General features: G+C 40.0%; 1 protein-coding gene across 3 annotated transcripts in view; it reads right to left on the bottom strand.

Moving 5' to 3' along the window:
• The window catches only part of MNAT1 (MNAT1 component of CDK activating kinase), a 120,618-nt gene that overhangs the window by 78,846 nt on the left and 24,212 nt on the right, over positions 1 to 17,560 (bottom strand). For all 3 annotated transcript variants that reach the window (XR_004240861.1, XM_032112626.1, XM_032112625.1), the window contains exons 2-3: positions 6,153 to 6,305; positions 4,460 to 4,533 (exon numbers count right to left, since the gene is read on the bottom strand). Coding sequence is in view for 2 of the 3 variants with exons in the window: in XM_032112626.1 (XP_031968517.1) it covers positions 4,460 to 4,533; positions 6,153 to 6,305 (227 nt within the window). In the remaining variant the exon portion in view is untranslated. The remainder of the gene's footprint in view (positions 1 to 4,459; positions 4,534 to 6,152; positions 6,306 to 17,560) is intronic.

Raw genomic sequence — 17,560 nt, 5'->3', positions numbered from 1 at the left:
GAAATTTATTTTAAATATAATTCTTAACTTCAAAAAAAAAAAAAATTCTAGAACTAGAAGAACTAGAAAGAGTTAAAAATCCCAACTCATATGCTACACCTACCCTGAAAAAATATTGGTGTAGATCTGAATATGAGTGGCAAAGCAGATGGCTGATTTGAAAAGGTTTCAAAGAGAAGACAGACTTATTTTTGTCAATGTTGAAATATAGCATAAGCCGATATAAGAGGCCTGAAGCCCTTCAGGGAAAAGAAACAGAAGCTGTTTTGTATGCAACAATTATTTATCTACTTATCCATCTCACATTGGTTGGTTTATAAAATGACTTGCCTTGAGACATCTGTTAAGTATAACAGGAAGACTATTGTGTTTTTGTGAAACATTTCATTCTATTTAGGTGAAACTTCCAACTTCTGAAATTCAGCCTCTACAGGGAGACTTTCTCTGCTTTTCAAAACAACACTGATTATACTATTCTATAACAAATGGAAAAATATTTTCCCAGTTATAAAAAAGGAAATGAGACAAAAATTTTAATTAAATGGCACAAGAATTTGTCCAGAGACATAACAGTATGAATGAATATCACTGCACTACAGGACTCAGTCCCTCCAAATCTCCCTGTTTTAGAGACTAAGACTAAAAACTATTAGCATTAGTTCATTATAAAAAATATTGCTCCCATCCTACTATAACAACCCCTTAATTATCATCTTTCTAAAACCCCAGATTGGGAATGGCAGAGTGCTACAGAAGGAGACAACCTCATCCTCAGTCTGCCTGGGATGTCCCAGGCTACTGTGGCACCTTCTCTTGGTGCTTTTAATGCCTGATCCCTGTACTTTTAAAAGGGGCAGGAAAGGGATGAGGGGGAGAAAAGATGGAAGAGAATTTAACAGGCCCCTTCCAACCAACATTTCTGGGATTGTAACAAAATAATTATCAGAAACAAAAGAAAACCCACAGTTAAGCCAGAAAAGTCTAGTTAGGTATTAATAATTGTTTCTGTTTATCCTCAATGGTCTTTTATTGAATCAATAATTTTTCCAGAAAAATTGCATGGTAATGAATGATTGAAATCACTCAGCCCGAATCAGTCTAAGACAGACCATTTTGGCTGGAAGTGTGAAATCTCTGTTCACATGAGATGACTAAAACAGATCTCTAATAAAGCTGCCCAATTTCCAGTTCAGTTATTGCCTTTGTCAGGACCAGCAACACCATCCTCGAGAACACACACACAGAGGGGAAAAAAACCAAACCACAAAACAATAAACAGCACAACCCACAAGTGATCACAGATAGCAAAACCCTTTCTATCCAAGGATCACTTGTGAGATAAGTGTTCTGAGCAAGACAAGTCACGAGGCAGCCGGTATTGTACAAATTCTTGGAGGAGTAGGGAGATACAGGAACACACAAATAACAGCAGCCTCCTTCGGAGCTGAATGCAGTGAATGTTTTTAAAAGCAGCAATTACCGCTAACAATTGTGTTGCGGTAATGCCTGGGGGCCTCACTCAGGTACCAGGAGAAGGTGCCAGGCACAGGCTGGGAGGCGGGTCCTGCTCCGGAGAGCTTTCACACACAGGGCTTACAAAAACGGCTACAAAGATACTCTGGGGAAGAAGAAATACTTGGGGGAAATAGAAAACTTTGTAGAAAGAGCAAGAGAATTCACATTGTGCCCAAAGAGTGCAACTTGTATCAACACTCAAAGGTTTAACCATGTCCCTCCCATCATATGGGCACAGATCTGACCCACTCAGATACATGCTGTCCACACCTTTCCCAAAGGCAGGTTTTAACTCTCACTTTATTTTTATTCCTTGTGCTAATGACAACAAACTGTGTTTACAATGTTCTCAAATTGTCCAACCGATTTTTCTTCTGGGGAAAACTTGCTTTAAAATGTGGTTTTTATTTAAAGCCTTGTTTAACACATTTTAGCCCAAAGCATTATTCACTGGCTACACTCTAAACCACTTCAAAAACGTGGTTTTTATAACAGAAGTCTTTAAAGGTGACTATCCTAATGTTTGTTTGACTTTCCCACACACACGCGCTGCTGCTGCACCACCCAACTCTTCTATTTCAACAGAAAAGGTCTGTAGGTATTAAACAGCTGATATGAAGGGGGAAAATGTGTTTCAAGTGAGGTCAGCAATTCTCTGTCTCATTCCATTGCAAGTTTTGGAGCTGACCTACCTGAAGTATTTAGAAGACCTATCAGAACCAGGGTCACATGAAATACACCTATACAGCATGTTTACATTTTGTCTCTGCTAAGCACCTACTTTCTTTAAGCCCCCGCAACAACTCCAGAAACAAAACCTTCCAGCAAAGAGGAAAAAAAGTTAAAGCTGCATTTTGACCATCTCACAGAAAAACTGAAAGTTTGGGGCAGGGGGAGAGAGGGGAAATCCAGTTCCCTGTCCCCCTACCTTCCCAATGTGACAGCTTGAACAACCACCACCAGCTACTGCCAACCTGCTGAATGTTGGCTTCACAAGGCAAAACTGCCATGCAAATTCTTTCTTCTCCATCTTGTAGCCCAGTTTTTCACATGAGCAAGCAAGCAGGGAATTCAGAGACACACAAAAATGAAATTACTACTCTCAGAAGTAAAATATGAGATTATCATAGAGTCAAAGACACTTTTAACACATTGTTCAGTCACACCATTCACAACATGCACTGGAAAAAGTCACACCAAACAACTGCCAGGTGGGGAATTCTTCTCAGGAGCACAGCAGGGATGGGCTTGGAGAGAAATGTCCAATGGGCTTTGTCACCAGGGAGAGAGAACAGAGCTTGAACTCTTGCCTAAAGTGGTGTTGAATATAACCTGTCCTCTGGGATCTGTCTGGAGCTGGTAGATCATAAATGAACCCACTGACAGGGAAAATTAAGAGCCTTCTGACTGCACCCCTTCTTTCCTCTCATCACCCTGGTAGCTACATGAAGGAACCGGGATGCAGTTGGACTTCCAATTCTTTTAGTATTTTAGGTGTCCCTCTCAGATAACTAACTCCAATTCCTAAAAACTCTATCAAGCTTCTTCATTATGTATTTGCAGGGCCAAAACAACTATTGGCCAATCCACTCTTTTTTATAAGGTTACCAAGACCAGCCAGGTTTCTGCTGCTTCTAAACCAAGTTCCCAGTACAGGCTTTGGAACCATTTGCAATGTAACCACCTAATCCCAAGAGCTGTAGAATCACAACATCCTGCAAAAATTCATGAAGTTCAGACAATTTCAGGCAAAATTTCAACTCCCTTGTTACAGATGTTGAAAAGCCCTGCAACAGCAGTTAAGTGGGAAACTGTATTTAATGCCACATAAATAAATGCAGTTTTGCTTTCCATATGCACACAGATTCTTCCAGGATCCTCTGGCCATTCTTTCTATTCACTCCCTCCTTCCCCCATCCCATTCCAAAAAACATACAAACAAAGCTACACCCACATCATCTCCTCCAAATATTTGGACCCATGTGAGTGTGAGTGGTGTTTCCCAGCCACACAATTTGGCTTCCCAGCCTCAGCCTTCTGATGCCAACAAAAACATGCTACATTGCTCACGGCAGTAAGTGTACTGGATACATTTCTACAAAACACCACAGTGCAAAAAGGAGCAAGGGCTCCTTTGAGAATTGAAGGAAAAGTGGCATCTCCATGGTTTCCTCCAAATCACATTCACTGCCCCTCCTGCCTGCTCTAAGTCACCTCTTCTTCCTCCAGGTCAAAAAAAAAAAAGAAAAGCCTCAGAAGCTCACAAAAACCAAGAAGAAACCATTTAGGAGTTACTCCTTTGAACACATCCTTGTTTTTCTAAGCAAAACCCATCACTCCACCATAAATCACAAGTCACCCTAAGAAGAAAATCAGCTCTGTTGATAACATTGTCCCTTCCCCACAGGGCAAAGTTCTGCTTCAGCTAATCCAAAGAGAAAGAAATCAACGTCTGTTCCTAAACCTTCTCCTTCTGCACAGCAACATAAAATGCTACCACAGTGGTATGTAAGGTCATCAGCTTCAAAGCAGCTTCAACTACTGTACTTGCAGAAGCAAAAATGATGAAAGACACCATATGGCTTCTGTCATGGTAGATAAAGCTAATGGAGGCATATAATGAAAATTTCAATTTCTCCTTTCTTTGTTTAATTTTTGCCAGTGCAGCTTTGACAGTCCCCTGCAAGCCTTTCTTTTCCAGCTATAAAGCACTGCTTCCTCTTTGGATTGTGGTTTTTTTCCTGGCAGATAAAATGTTTTACTTAACAATGTCCTACAGTTCAGCAAATATGATTAAAATCCAGAAAAAAAGTAATTAGATAAAAATCTGATACTATGATAAATCATACTGAACTTACACATTCTCACAGGCAGCTGAGTCAGAAGATAAAAGCCTATGGTCTCATAAGCACAGCACATCAAAAATGCAAGCATTAAGACTTACCAATTTCTTCTATTTCTTCCAAGAAATCATTATATTCATCTAGAGTGGGAAAGTCTTCCTCTCTTTTATTGTATCTTTGAGAGAAGAGAAAGAAGTATTTATACAACATAGAAAGATGCCATTTCCATTCAACAAGGCTTTGGCTACAAACTGATTAAGCATTGATCTAGTTTTATCAAATATGTGCTTTGTGACTCCCAAACTGACCAGAATCTTTAAAGGAAGACAGAAGTGCCTGTTCCAAAGGAAAGGAGGCAGCCTGGAAGAAATCAGTGCTCTTTGCCTATTGTTTGCCAATTCCTTTTCCAGGGTTACAGGTAAACATGAGCACAGAGGCCAAGATAGAGTAACTCCCAGCCAGCCTCTTAACAAAGGCAGAGGCAAAAGTAACACCCACAGGAAAAAAAAGCCTTTCTAGAACTATTGGAAAAAGCAGTTTGGCTTTGGGCCAGCAACAGAAAGCATATGTCAGCAGCAAACTGAAAATGCTACACAATTATCTCATTTCATATCAATAAACCATTCCAGCACTCATGTTCACCTCTTCAGAGCTGGAGAAAGTAAAAAGATGAAGGGACAACTGGCTTAGAACATGGACAGCCTTCGAAAGTCAAGACATGCAGACTTTCTTCCCAAGAAAACAGAAAGCTGAGATTTTGGCTGATCTGGGGACCGTGACACCCAGGAATATAAAAATCTCATCCCAACAACTCAGGCCAAATTCCAATTTGGGGGCATTTTTTCTGCCTCCTAAAAACTAATCTGGCAAACCCAAGTGGGCCAAGTATTTTCTAACTAAACTTTATTTCATATTTAGTGAGCTCAGTTGACTTATTCCAGTTTGACTTCTGTGCACTTCAGTAGACTTTAAAATCAAACATCAAAATTATTACTCCTTTCCACATCAGCATCTTGGTATTCAGTGGCACAGTTTCCCCACACCTCAGCAACATCATATGATTCATTTACTATTGTACCAAGACTTAGATAAAAGCTGACAAGCCTACAATTTACCTGTAAGTTCACTTATGCACACACAACTCTCTCTGGGTTGTTACATTTATCAGATTTTCTTCTATCAAAACACCAACTGGCTCACTTATTTTCCTTATAAAATGCTGCTTCCTGGCCACAAGGAGCAAAATGCAATTTTAGACCTCATTTATCTCAATTCCAAGAGCTTTCAAATCTGCATGACAGACTGGTAACACCAGGCTTGTAAGGAACCATTTCCACTAACAATTGCTGTGTGAAGCAAAAAACAATGTGAACTCTCTTTTTCCCATCTTGATTTTGAAGGGAACTGGCCTTCAACTCTCAGAACAGGTCCCCAGGCAACAAAACAATCAAGATCCTGTTTCTTGCTCTACTGCCATGTTCACCCCCTCAATATCTAATCCTCTCCATTTAGGAGCCAAGTCTTTGCCAAAGAAGGCCACACAGAAACACCCAATATTTTCTAATGCTAAGCAGGAATCCCGCAAGGCTAAATTGAGAATTCAGCTCCCAGTTGTTGCACAAAATCAGATTCTCTGAAATCCCTCCATGATAAATGGAGTCAAGTCTTATGGTTTGTCACTTTAAAAAAAAAAAAAAAGAAAAACTTCCTCTTTACTACTGAATAAGTCAATTTTTTAAAATTGTGATCCATGAAATACATCCATTTTCTGTTCTTTTGAATGGTGACACTCACATTTTCAGCACTTTCTTCCGGATTTCCACTTCCTTGTCAACAGCAGGATCCTCAAAGAGCTGTACCCTGAAGTTACTCTTCCTCAGGGGGGTATCACACTCGTGGCAGTTCCCAGCCCCTCTCACAAACAGCAGGTCCACACAGCTCTCGCATCTGTGGGAGAAAGGAAGGGGTGCAAAAGCAGGCAGATGTTAAACAGGAAGTGAAACACAGGACTGCCCCCTTTTTTTGCTGTTTGCACAGCACATCTCCCCTGGATTTCACAATTTCTGCAGCACCCATCAATGGCAGGAGGCCACGGCTCTCTACCCTGGCTGAACAGCACAGCCTCAGCAGCACAAACACATTGATTCTCCCTGCCCAACAACTCCGGCTCTTTGCTGGGACCAAACATTAATCCAAACAAAATGATGGGGTCTGTATCAAGGAGAAGCTTATTTACTGACACCAGCAAACCCATTTCACATGGACCAGACTGCAATATCCTTATTTACTCTAAGCACCACCTCGCTGCACAAAAAACCCTGTTTATTTTCTTGATGCAGTGCAAGGAGAACTCAGTCCAAGCATGGATACAAATCTTGCCTGCAGACTTCCAAGTGTCTGTCAGTCCTATCACAGAGAAACTGCTACAACAAACGTGAGCTAAACTCCAGCCCAGCAAAGCTAAAAGAATCAAAACACCATTTCAGTCAGCAACAAGCTTTATGCAGCTCTCCTATGCCTTCTGGTAACACTTTTTAAATTGCACATAAAATAAACTTTACACAGAGGCTGCACAGAAATAAACCAAAAATACCTTTCTGCTTTTATTTCTCTTGACCTAATAAAGACTTCAGATTTTAACAAGATACTTGCTGACCTGTCAGTTGGCATTTAATAAAGGAAGAACACGTAACAAGAAAGCTGATTTTAAGAAAAAAAAGTACTTGGTTAGTAATAATGTGCAAATTTCTAGCAGAGGACAACACCTGCCGCAGTCATTTCCTTGCTGGGGAGGCAAAGGGGTGCCTATTTATAGCTTCGCTATACTGAAGCCAAAACAGTTGTACATTAAGGGCTAAGCCACATTTTGCCTTCACAAACCCAGCACAAAAGCTAAACAAGTTAAGAGAAACAACACTGACATGGTTGAGAAAGATCTTAAACAAAACTTTCACACTGCTGACCTACCCCCAACTAAACTGGTTCCAGTCCTTACAGAGGCAGAGATGAGGAGAGCCAACCAGTTTTACCCAGCTTCTGTTTTCAAGATTAGAAAGTGCAAAACAAACACGATTGTACCTCACAATTAAAAAAGAAAAGAGGGTAAATTTTTTTGTTGTTGTTAACACATGGAGAACTACAGCTTCAGCCTGCATCTTTCACAGCAGCTGCCAGTGTTAAAGAGCAAACCTTGAATTTACTTGGGCATTTTCCTGCTCCAGAATTCCTTTAATTAGAAAACAAAGTGTACTTACATATACAAATTATCTGGGTAGGGAAAGATCAAACTTTATTAGCACATTAGGCCTAAAATTCAGAAGTTGCTGGAACATGGACTCAACAAAATGAGAAATTAGTGTAATGCCCATAATGAAAGCAATTTAGGCCCCCACTATAGGAGAAACAATAGTAAATGCAAGAGAGCAGGCAAGGCAGGGAAAGGGTTTCTCCTTCCTCCCCCAACCTGCCCATGCATGCAGGAGCCTGACATAAGGACAGCTTCACTGTCTCCTTCATTTTGGCAGCTCGTGCTGTTTGTGTCTCTCTCAACACAGCAGCCAAAGCACAGAAAAGTCCCTGCCTCCTTTTTCCTAAGTTATAGAATAAAGAGAGTAAAACGACAGAACTCAGCAGGTGGATCCAAGTGCAGGTGTTTGTATCATTTTTTATCATGGTATTGCCTAAGGACCAACAGAACAGGAGCTCCATGTGCAGGATATTATTCACAGACAGTAGCACCTGAAACTACTTCACTCCTTGCTTCCCTAAATCAAAGACATTTCAAGTTTGCACAGGACTTGACTGTGGAAAAAATCTCTCCTTGGAAAAGCACTTCATGCAAGTGCTTCAATGCCTTCCCAAACTGAAACCACTGTTTCTAAGGCTGCAAAATAGCTTTCCATACATAAAAAGATGAGTCAACACCTCACTATGGGAATCCCACATCAGGTGATTGCATTCTCACTCACTCATGCACATCCACCCTCACATTTATTTGGAGATAATTCCTTCTGAATTCAAAGGGGGTTGTATGGGACAAGTCAAGGGCAGACCTGGACTCTGTCCATATCCTGCCTGCTCTCCCATCTCCAGATAGATTTAATACACATAGTTAGATCTCAAGCTTCCTTCCGAGCAGATCTGTAATTTTTGCCCCCACAAACGGCAGCCACTCTGCCACCAATGACAATGTTTGGTCACACATTTCCATCTGATTCTTGAGGAAGTAAAAAAGTCATTTCCCAAACCCTGCTCAAAGGAATTCCTTTTGGTTTCACTGCAGACGGCTAATGTCAGAGCATGTGTCATCTCCAGGAAGGCAGATTGTTATAAAGGTGGAGTTAATGAATTCTTTCACATCTTGAAATAAAGACTTCAAAATGTGACTTGAAAAAAAATTACCTTGCACTGTACAATTTAAAAATACACTATTTTTTTCATATGGATTATTTAGCTAGTTATTAAAGATACGTAGCAATTTCTGTGACTTCACCAGAGGTACCCAACCCATTCAGCAGCACAGAGGGACACCCCAACACCACAACTGGTATTAGAGAGCTCCTCATGGCACACAGACCACATCAGTTCAGGAGATCCTTCCATTTCTTTCCAAGACCAACTCTTCCCCACTGGCCTTAGTAAAAAGACAGTTGACTGTGAAAGCAGGACATCATTCTGTACATCCTTCATTGGCCAACACATTAGACATGGCTTTCCCCAAATGAGCAAAGCACCAAACCACGTGCTTAACTCGCCTTCAAATGAGGTGTTGTCTTAAATTAGGAGCCTTAAATAGGCAATTTTTCATTTGCATGTGTATTATGTATGCAGATATGCTACATGTATAAACTAATAATGACAAGTGTTCATACTTTAAAAAATCACATCCATACATTTGTTCAATACTGAGTATGCTTGAAGACAACAGTTTCACATAAGATCTAAACAAACACTCGTGGTGTGATGTCGCTGATTCTCCTCTTCACACTGAGGTTGCAAAGCCTCTGCACTCTGTATTCTGCTTCACACACTAACTAAAACATTTCATTACCTTTTGGATTTGAGTTTGTATCTTGAGAACAAGTAATCACAATGAAGATATCAGTAGAAAATGCCCAAGGACTTACATATGGACAGACAACAGGGACAGCTATCAGTAATGCAAACTGGGAACAATAAAGTCTCCTGGTCTTCAACACCAATAAACATTAGAAAGCTCACTTTTATTTCACAGACACTCATTTTATCTCTCTTGCTCTTCTCTTTCATCCCCATGAAATATTAAACAAAAGGCCCAGTCTCTGAGCAGTCTAGAGCAACACCACATTTTTTAGGAAAACAAATAATCAAGCATCTACATGGTTTGGCACCATCAATGCACAAACAACACTACAGGCCCTCATGTTCAAGGACTTCAGGATCGTACTAAAAATGCTTTTGGTACATTGCAGAAAACAAGCAGAGGTTCCTCCTCAGAAAGCTGTTAAGATATTTATCAACTAAATTACACTTACTGGGAACTAAGTGTTTGTTTTGGACAGAGTGTCTTCAAAGGGTACAAGATTTGTGCCCAATCCTGCATTCCCCACACATGCACGCATACACTTCATGCAGGGATGATGGCAGATAAGGAATCAACCCTCTGGGACACTGAAGGATGAAAACGGCTCACAACATTAGCATAGCTTGATGGTGCTGCTCACTTTCTTAGCTTAGCTGGCAAGGGAGCAAACAAAACAGATTAAAGGAACAGCTAGTTTCACAAGCAGGAGCACAAGATACTCGCTCAAAATTTTAGATTCTGCTGAGCATTACAAAAATTTGCAGGACTTTAGATATGCAGCCATTAATCATTTCAGAAAAAAAATCTTTATGGCTTTTGCTGTTGACTAGGAGTACTACAGAATGAGTTACTACCCTGCTTTACAAAGCCTACTTTTAGTAGATACACTCATTAAATAGTATCAAATACTTAGAATTTCTAAGCTCCTCTTTCTTCAGCTTTTATAACCAAGATGTTTCTGTTATTTAAAGTACCTCACAAAGCAAGTGATCCTCTCTACTACAGAAAAAACAGTTTCGATTAAAAAATAATAATACAGTCTTCAATACATAGCCAAGACTTGAACAAGAAGAGGAGTGGAAAGAATCAGCAAAAATTATGTGGTTTCACTTGTTCCTCAATTTTGATGTCAGAGGAACATTTACTTAGAGAAATGGAATGACTTGATTTATGGGGAGGGAACATTAAAAAACAGCAGAAAACACACAAGAGAAACCTTACAGAATGACATCTAGATTTTTAAATCAAAGGTGCTTCTAGAAACATTCCCAGGCTTCTTGCTTAGCTTGGGTTAGACAATTTGATATTCTCAAGCAGTGATTCTTGAACTGAGACAAGAACAGCCCAATTTGGAGGGAGCAGCTGTCAAACCTGTTTATTTCACAACCTTCAGTACCTTTAACAAGTCACAGTGATTTCTGCCACCTAGCCAAGAGCTCATCAACTATTTGCAGTTTTCCACTGCAGCTTTATTTTCTGGGCTGATGGACTAATAGACACAGCCTAAAGGCAGGTTCCCCCATGACCTCTGTGATCCAAAAGAGTCAAAAGAACCGAGCTAAAGCCATTTTTTCCCATGTTACAGGACAGGGACCAAAAGCAGAGGAAAGAAGCATGACTCCAGTGACATCAGGTGCTTCTGAGAGCCTCAGAATAAAGGAGCTCAAGAGATCAGTAGGGAGTTAGGGATAAAAATCAGTCTTTTCCTTTTCACACCTCAGCTTCAGGAATCCATAAATCCTTATTCAAGTACTTGCAGTAGCTGCTGCCTATGTGTTTTGGGCCATCTCTTCCCAGACTGTCAAGTACAAGAGGGAGTTGGGGGAAGGTGATACCAATTACTCTCTCTCATTCCTGTTCAGATTCTGTGAAGTTCTACCAATGGGGATTTTGCTGTTCTCACCTTGTAAGCAGACAACTTGGTAAGGTTTTGAGAATGTTCTAAAAACCTTATTTGGCCAAAAAACCTACAGTGGGTCTTGTGTTCAACTAGTAAATAAACAAATCTCACAGGTAGCACACGTGGCATGCAGCGACTACAGCTCGTCATGGCAATAGGACACATCTCAGCTTTCAGGCAGAAATCACAATCTATCAATCAGAATCTATCAATCAACAGATGAGAATTTTGGGGTTTTAAACACTGTTGATAAGCTATCTGCAGTTGTCTGCAGCTCCCTTCTTTTCAGCCCAGTCACACACACTGTGACACAAAATCTCAAAGACTGCTTCACTAACATTTCATTTTTTTTCAAAAGTATCAAGACTCCAGAGAGCTGATCTGAACCCCCTCCTTTAAGCAACAAAGCAAAAGCAAAAAGAGACTCCGGTGCTCTGCCTATATCTGTGTTATGTCAATTCTCAGCGTCATCTGCCAAGCTGCTGAGAACACAATCCTCCTTCTACACTATTTATATCTTTTGGGAAAAGGATGCATGCACACCACTTCTGTTTCTTTTTTTTTTTTTTTTTTTGTCAGACAAGTTCTGCTCCATATTGCAGAAAGGAGGAGGTTAAATGAGCCCAGACATCTCAAAAATTTAAGAGACACTCTGCCATAGATAACCCTATTTTCCAAACCCCATGGACATACTCTGCTATACAGACCAGTTCATCTCAACTGCACCAGAAAGAATGCAGATCAGGTAGTGGCTGAACTACAGCCTTGACTGACCGGCATCTCAAAAGAAAAAAAAAAAAAGACATGCTGAATCAATTAATAATAAACAAACATTTCCACCACCCATTACGTTTCAACATCTCTACTACAAAACTGTTTCAAGGGGCTTGGACCTGACAAGAAAGTTTGCAGCAAGCTAAAACTTAAATCACTTTTACCCACTACAGATGAGCCTTTCTTTTTTCCTAGGGAAAAAAAAAATTAAAGAAGCTTCTATGTTACTAACTCTGGATAGTATAGAGAAAATATTTCTATGGGTATTTAAATAAAAGTGGTTCTTTCTGACATAGTGGTGCCTAGTCAGTTAAGGACACAATCACAAAAACATGTCTTACAGCACCATTCTGCCAGTTTGGTCAAACAACAGGCCAGTACTTGACAGGCCAATTCTTGACACTTCAAGAGCAGCTGTGTGGCATTGAGAAATAAGTGCTTTCACAATGACTAAGCACACCAAAACCGACCCAGAATTTACTCAGTGTACCAGAACAACTACTCCAAATCCATTATGGTCTACTGGGCAAACACATGCACTAAAATAATAATTCAACTGTGTCAATAACCTTTTCTATTATGCTTTATTCTCCTTCAATGAGAACTTTGCTAGTTTTCAGAGTTCTCAGCAAACATCACATTAAGTAGTTATCAGGATCAACAGCTGCCCACAGCACAGCTGAACTTAAGTCACAATCATGAAATTTTCCACGTCTGTCCAAACTGCAGAAATTGCACTTTTTTAGACACAATCCTGCTCAATGTCACCCATTGTCTCACGAGGCAAACATACTTATTATTAACAAATGTGAGATCTCACACCAGACTCCACACAAGATATGTTGCTCCCTTCTCCATCCATATCCATTTCTTACTTCTTGAGAAAGTCCTACACCATGGTGTGGGCTGAACTGCCCCCAGAGCTTACAGGTCTTACTAACTCAGGTACTCTGAGCACTCAGTCACACCAAACACCTGCACAAACCAGAAATCACATGGAAAAAAGCTAAAACATAGACAACAAAAAATAAACACTTGGGGGACCCAAAACAATCACAAAAAATCTTTTGCTTGATCTGAAACAAGACTTCTACTTTCTATCCTGTATTTTCAACGCATTTTACAGTGCAACGACAGCACGTGGGAACAAGACAAGGAAATGCGGCTTTACGGTAAAAGGGGAAAAACATTAAAAAGTACTTGCGGCATGATGGGATATCCTGACCACATTATTGAGGGCTTGTCATGAGACACTCCCATACTTCATGTCTAATCTCAGAGTAAGAAGACAAAGTTGATAAGACACATCTGTCAGAGAGCCAGGCACATGACCAAGGTTTTCCAAAAAACAACAGTGGTTTGGGGTCTCAAAGGGAAACATGCAAGGCTTCAAAAGTCTCTCAAAAATTAAAATCTTGGCCCATCTTTTGCAAAGATACTGTTGAGTAATCTACGAATGTTGGTTCATCTCTCCCAGCTATTGGGAGGAACCAAGCCAAATTCCTGCCAAGAGCACAGACTTGTGTTTGACTTGAAGCATGAAAAGTACACAGCCCAGTTTCCTCAAGCTATTCAAACACTGAGACAGTGTGGGTGTATGTACACATGATTAACAACAACTGAAAAAACACCCTGGTGGAGCAATAACTGCATCATCCTCATCCTGGAGAGCTCTGAAACCCCTATCAGTGCTCAAAAAACAAAGGGTAACAAAGTGATGTCCACCCCACCACTAAGCTTGCTTGGTTTGCAAAGACTGAAAGAACAAGTTGCCATGACCAAGTGGGAGCTCCTGCATAAATCTTGGTTTATGATACAATAAAATCAACTGTTTCTTTTTATGTAATTACAAATGAATGGCCAAACTCAAAGGTTAAGACATCATCTGCCATTATGATAAGCAGCAAAAGTCCAAACAACCCTGAGTTTATACATTCAGCTGGGAACACCAGAAGTGTATCCCTACCTGTTAAATCAGCACCAGTGCCAGAGAAGCTGCTGTAACCTGCACTGCTGTGCACTGTCCTTCCCCTGCTGTCATCTCCCATAGGCCAGGATAACATTTGTGCAGACACACAGTTATTTTTTGGGTTATTTTTCAGCCAGATAAACTCTCCCACTGGGTGCACCACACAAGGCAGGTTACAGTTTGAACAAAAATCCCTAAACTAAGATCCCAGGGATAGCCACTGGGTGGGAGGGCATAAAAATCTATTCTTCTCTTCCCAGCCTCTGAATCAACACCACCCAATGCTGTTTATTAAAATTTCTCCTTCCCTCTTCCAAAGCTTTTGGGGCATACCCAGCTAGTTAATCTTGATCCACAAGTACAAGGAGAGAAAAAAGACCCAAAAAGCATCCATCATTACCTCAGGGTACCCTACAAGTTGCTTGATCTACACACCTCTAAAAAGCTGAGTCAATGAGCAGTTAAAACACAAGCAATGCAATAACATGTGGAGTAGTAGACAGAGGGTAAATACTATTTTTTTCGAATTGCTAAAAATAAGAAAGCCAAAAGACCATGACAAATTATTGCAGAATATTTTACACAAAGCACACAAGACTGTTTTACAGCCAAGTCCTTCCACAATAGAAACAGAAGGCAACACAACTGAAAAAAAAAAAGAATTCATGCATTTGAAACAAGTCACAAAGTCACTAGGAGCTCATCACTTAAAGAGCATCAAGTAGAGAAAGCCCCATACCACTTAAATAGTACCTCGTGGTCCCCCTGCCATATGGTGCAGTCAGGAAAAGGCACACAGAACCCACGGTGGCAGCAGAAGAGCTGCTGGTGTTTGAAAGAGCTACCAGCAGGATGTGAGGTTTAACCTGAAGTGACCAGTGTGGTTCTGGTCAATCACACTCAAAACAGATGAGCTCATCCTATAAATGCACGAAAAAGCAACTAGATGACCACAAGATTAGGAAGATTGGCTTTTCAGGAGAAACAGTAGAAAAAGCTACTGGAATTATAACAAATCCAACCAACAGAGTAAAACTGTATACTGGAAATTGTACTTCTCACCGGGCACAATAGTGGGGGCCTGGAATCAGAATGAACAGGAGTAACAGGATGAAAAAGTAGTTTTAAAAAAATTAACATTACTTAGTTTTTAAAAGTTTTGTAAATTAACAAGGGGAGGATTTGATGACCTGATTGTCTTCAACAAGTAACCAGTTTTGGTAAAGAAGAAGATGTCTCCAGGCTTATCTATGGTCCTGGTTATGTGCTCTAACAACTGAAATCCTGAAACAACAATAGCTTAGGAAGAAAAATAAAAAAGGAGAGAGAAAAGCTAGAACTACATGCATCTTAGAACATCTGGGTTATGCCTGTCTTCCTTTAAATGCTTTTTTTCAGTATTCAACCATCTGCTCCTTCTGGTCATAACAGTAATCACTCAGCCATCAGTCTAAAGCAGTCTTCCCCAATTGAACACAGATTACTACTCTTCTATCGAAAAGCAATTCATTTATCTTATCTGGCATAAACCATAATACATATATGTCTGAGACCCAAACTTGATTCACTTGGATCAATTTTTTTTACATTGTGGAAAGAGAGAAGGTAAGATCACACCATTCTGCTTGTCTGACAGCTGATAAAACACACAAGAAAACTGGAGTAAGAATCCTCAGCTTGTCCTACTTCAGATAGGACATGCAATTTAACATGGAGATATACTCTACTAGCATGAAAAAAAAAATCCTTTCTGCAGCAAAAGGTGGTGGTCTTGGCTCAACAAATCATCATTCCCTCCTCTTCAGTCCAATCCAGCCTCAGGGAACAAAGTGCTTTTCAAGTCTGCTGCCTTTTCAGTGAGACGGACCAAAAGCACCAGTAGCCTTTGAATATTAAGGACGCAGTAGTATTTCTGCAGTTGAAATCACATGAGTTTTCTAGACTAATGTAGGTAATTTTACATCATACCCCAGTTCCCTACTAAAATTTCAATTGATTGGGGCATTATTTATTCCCTGCCCTAAAGCACCATTTAGAATGACTTGCTAAATCTCTGTTGGCTTTACTATTGCAATTTGAATAGTTGTACGTCAGAGAAGGAAGAACGATCTCTATGAACTCCTTTAATACCTCACAGAGCAGAGCCTAAATTATTCTGAACATTAAGTTGCAGAAAGCTCATCAGAAGAAAGAAAAACAAACAAAAAATGCAATGCTATAACACTTTATTGCCATATTTAATCCAAATTCAGACTTAATCTTTCAAGAAATAAGCCTAGGCAAGTATGCTTTTAAAAGAAATGTTTTGCCAAATCTACTTTCTTTTTTAACCTAAAAAAGTTAAAGAAGATGTAAAGAATGAACCCAGAATCAAGCCAAGCATCTCCTGTTGCAATGGGCCACTTATTTAGGAGTGGATGTGCTACCTTGTGCCTGAAACTCATTGACATCAGATCACTTCCCAACACTTCTGATCCACTGACGATCTTCAGCATCACAGGCACCTCTTCCTGGGCTCTGTGCCTGCACACCCTGAAACTGCAGCACTGACAAAGACAAGTTCCCTGAGTTACAGGTTTAGCTTTAATTCCTGCAACCCAACAGATTTTTATTGCACTTTCTTTAAATGCTTCTTTCTCTCCCAAATCTCAATTTTCCCCATTATAAGTGCAAAGACGATATTCATTAGAAAAGCCCCACAGTAGCAATTCAGTTTCCTGGCCTCCCTGGTCTCATTTGGGAATCTCCCACTTCCTACCAATTTTTAAGGGTCATTCCTCACTTCATTTTCACATAATCCCCAACCAACCATTATCACATCTTTTCTCAGCATGAGATAAAATACAGACTGTGCTTCATAAACAGTGGAGACCTTAAGATTACATTCTTGGTGGGACACAGCATGATAAATATTTCAGGGATGTCTTGAAATACCCTACAATATACATACAATACATGGCCAGTGAAACAAATATTTTTTAAAAAAAAAAATCTTAGGACTCATTAAAAAAAAAAAAAAGGGAAAAAAAAAAGAAAAAACCACCAAAACCTCCTTCCCCCATCCCACCCTGGCCATTGAGCAGGTCAGATTTCAATTTCCTTTCTAAGGGTGGCAGAAATCCTGACCTACTTAAAGCATGGTAGGGAACATTTTTTTTGCATTTTAAATTTAATCATTCTAAAAAACGCTCTTTCCTCAAGCTCAAAAATAAATACCAACTGCTCTTCTTCCATTTAAACCATTTGGTGAAGGTCATGCAAACTTTTTGAAGCTAAATTGTAAGGTCATATCCAATGCAACTACTTTTAGGTATTAAAAATAAGGAGTACATGTCAGACCTTCATTAGCTATGCTGGCATCTCAACCACTTCCTACAGATTGCAGGGAATAAAAACCCAGCTCTACCCCAGAGAAGCTGAAGGGAGCTTCATAGGTTATCAAACACAAAGGACAAAGTGAGCAAACATTACTCACCACTGCAAAGATGTAACACAAG

The sequence above is a fragment of the Corvus moneduloides genome, chromosome 6 (assembly GCF_009650955.1).
Source record: "Corvus moneduloides isolate bCorMon1 chromosome 6, bCorMon1.pri, whole genome shotgun sequence".
NCBI classification, from domain to species: domain Eukaryota; kingdom Metazoa; phylum Chordata; class Aves; order Passeriformes; family Corvidae; genus Corvus; species Corvus moneduloides.
This window is presented reverse-complemented; position numbering and strand designations above follow the sequence as displayed.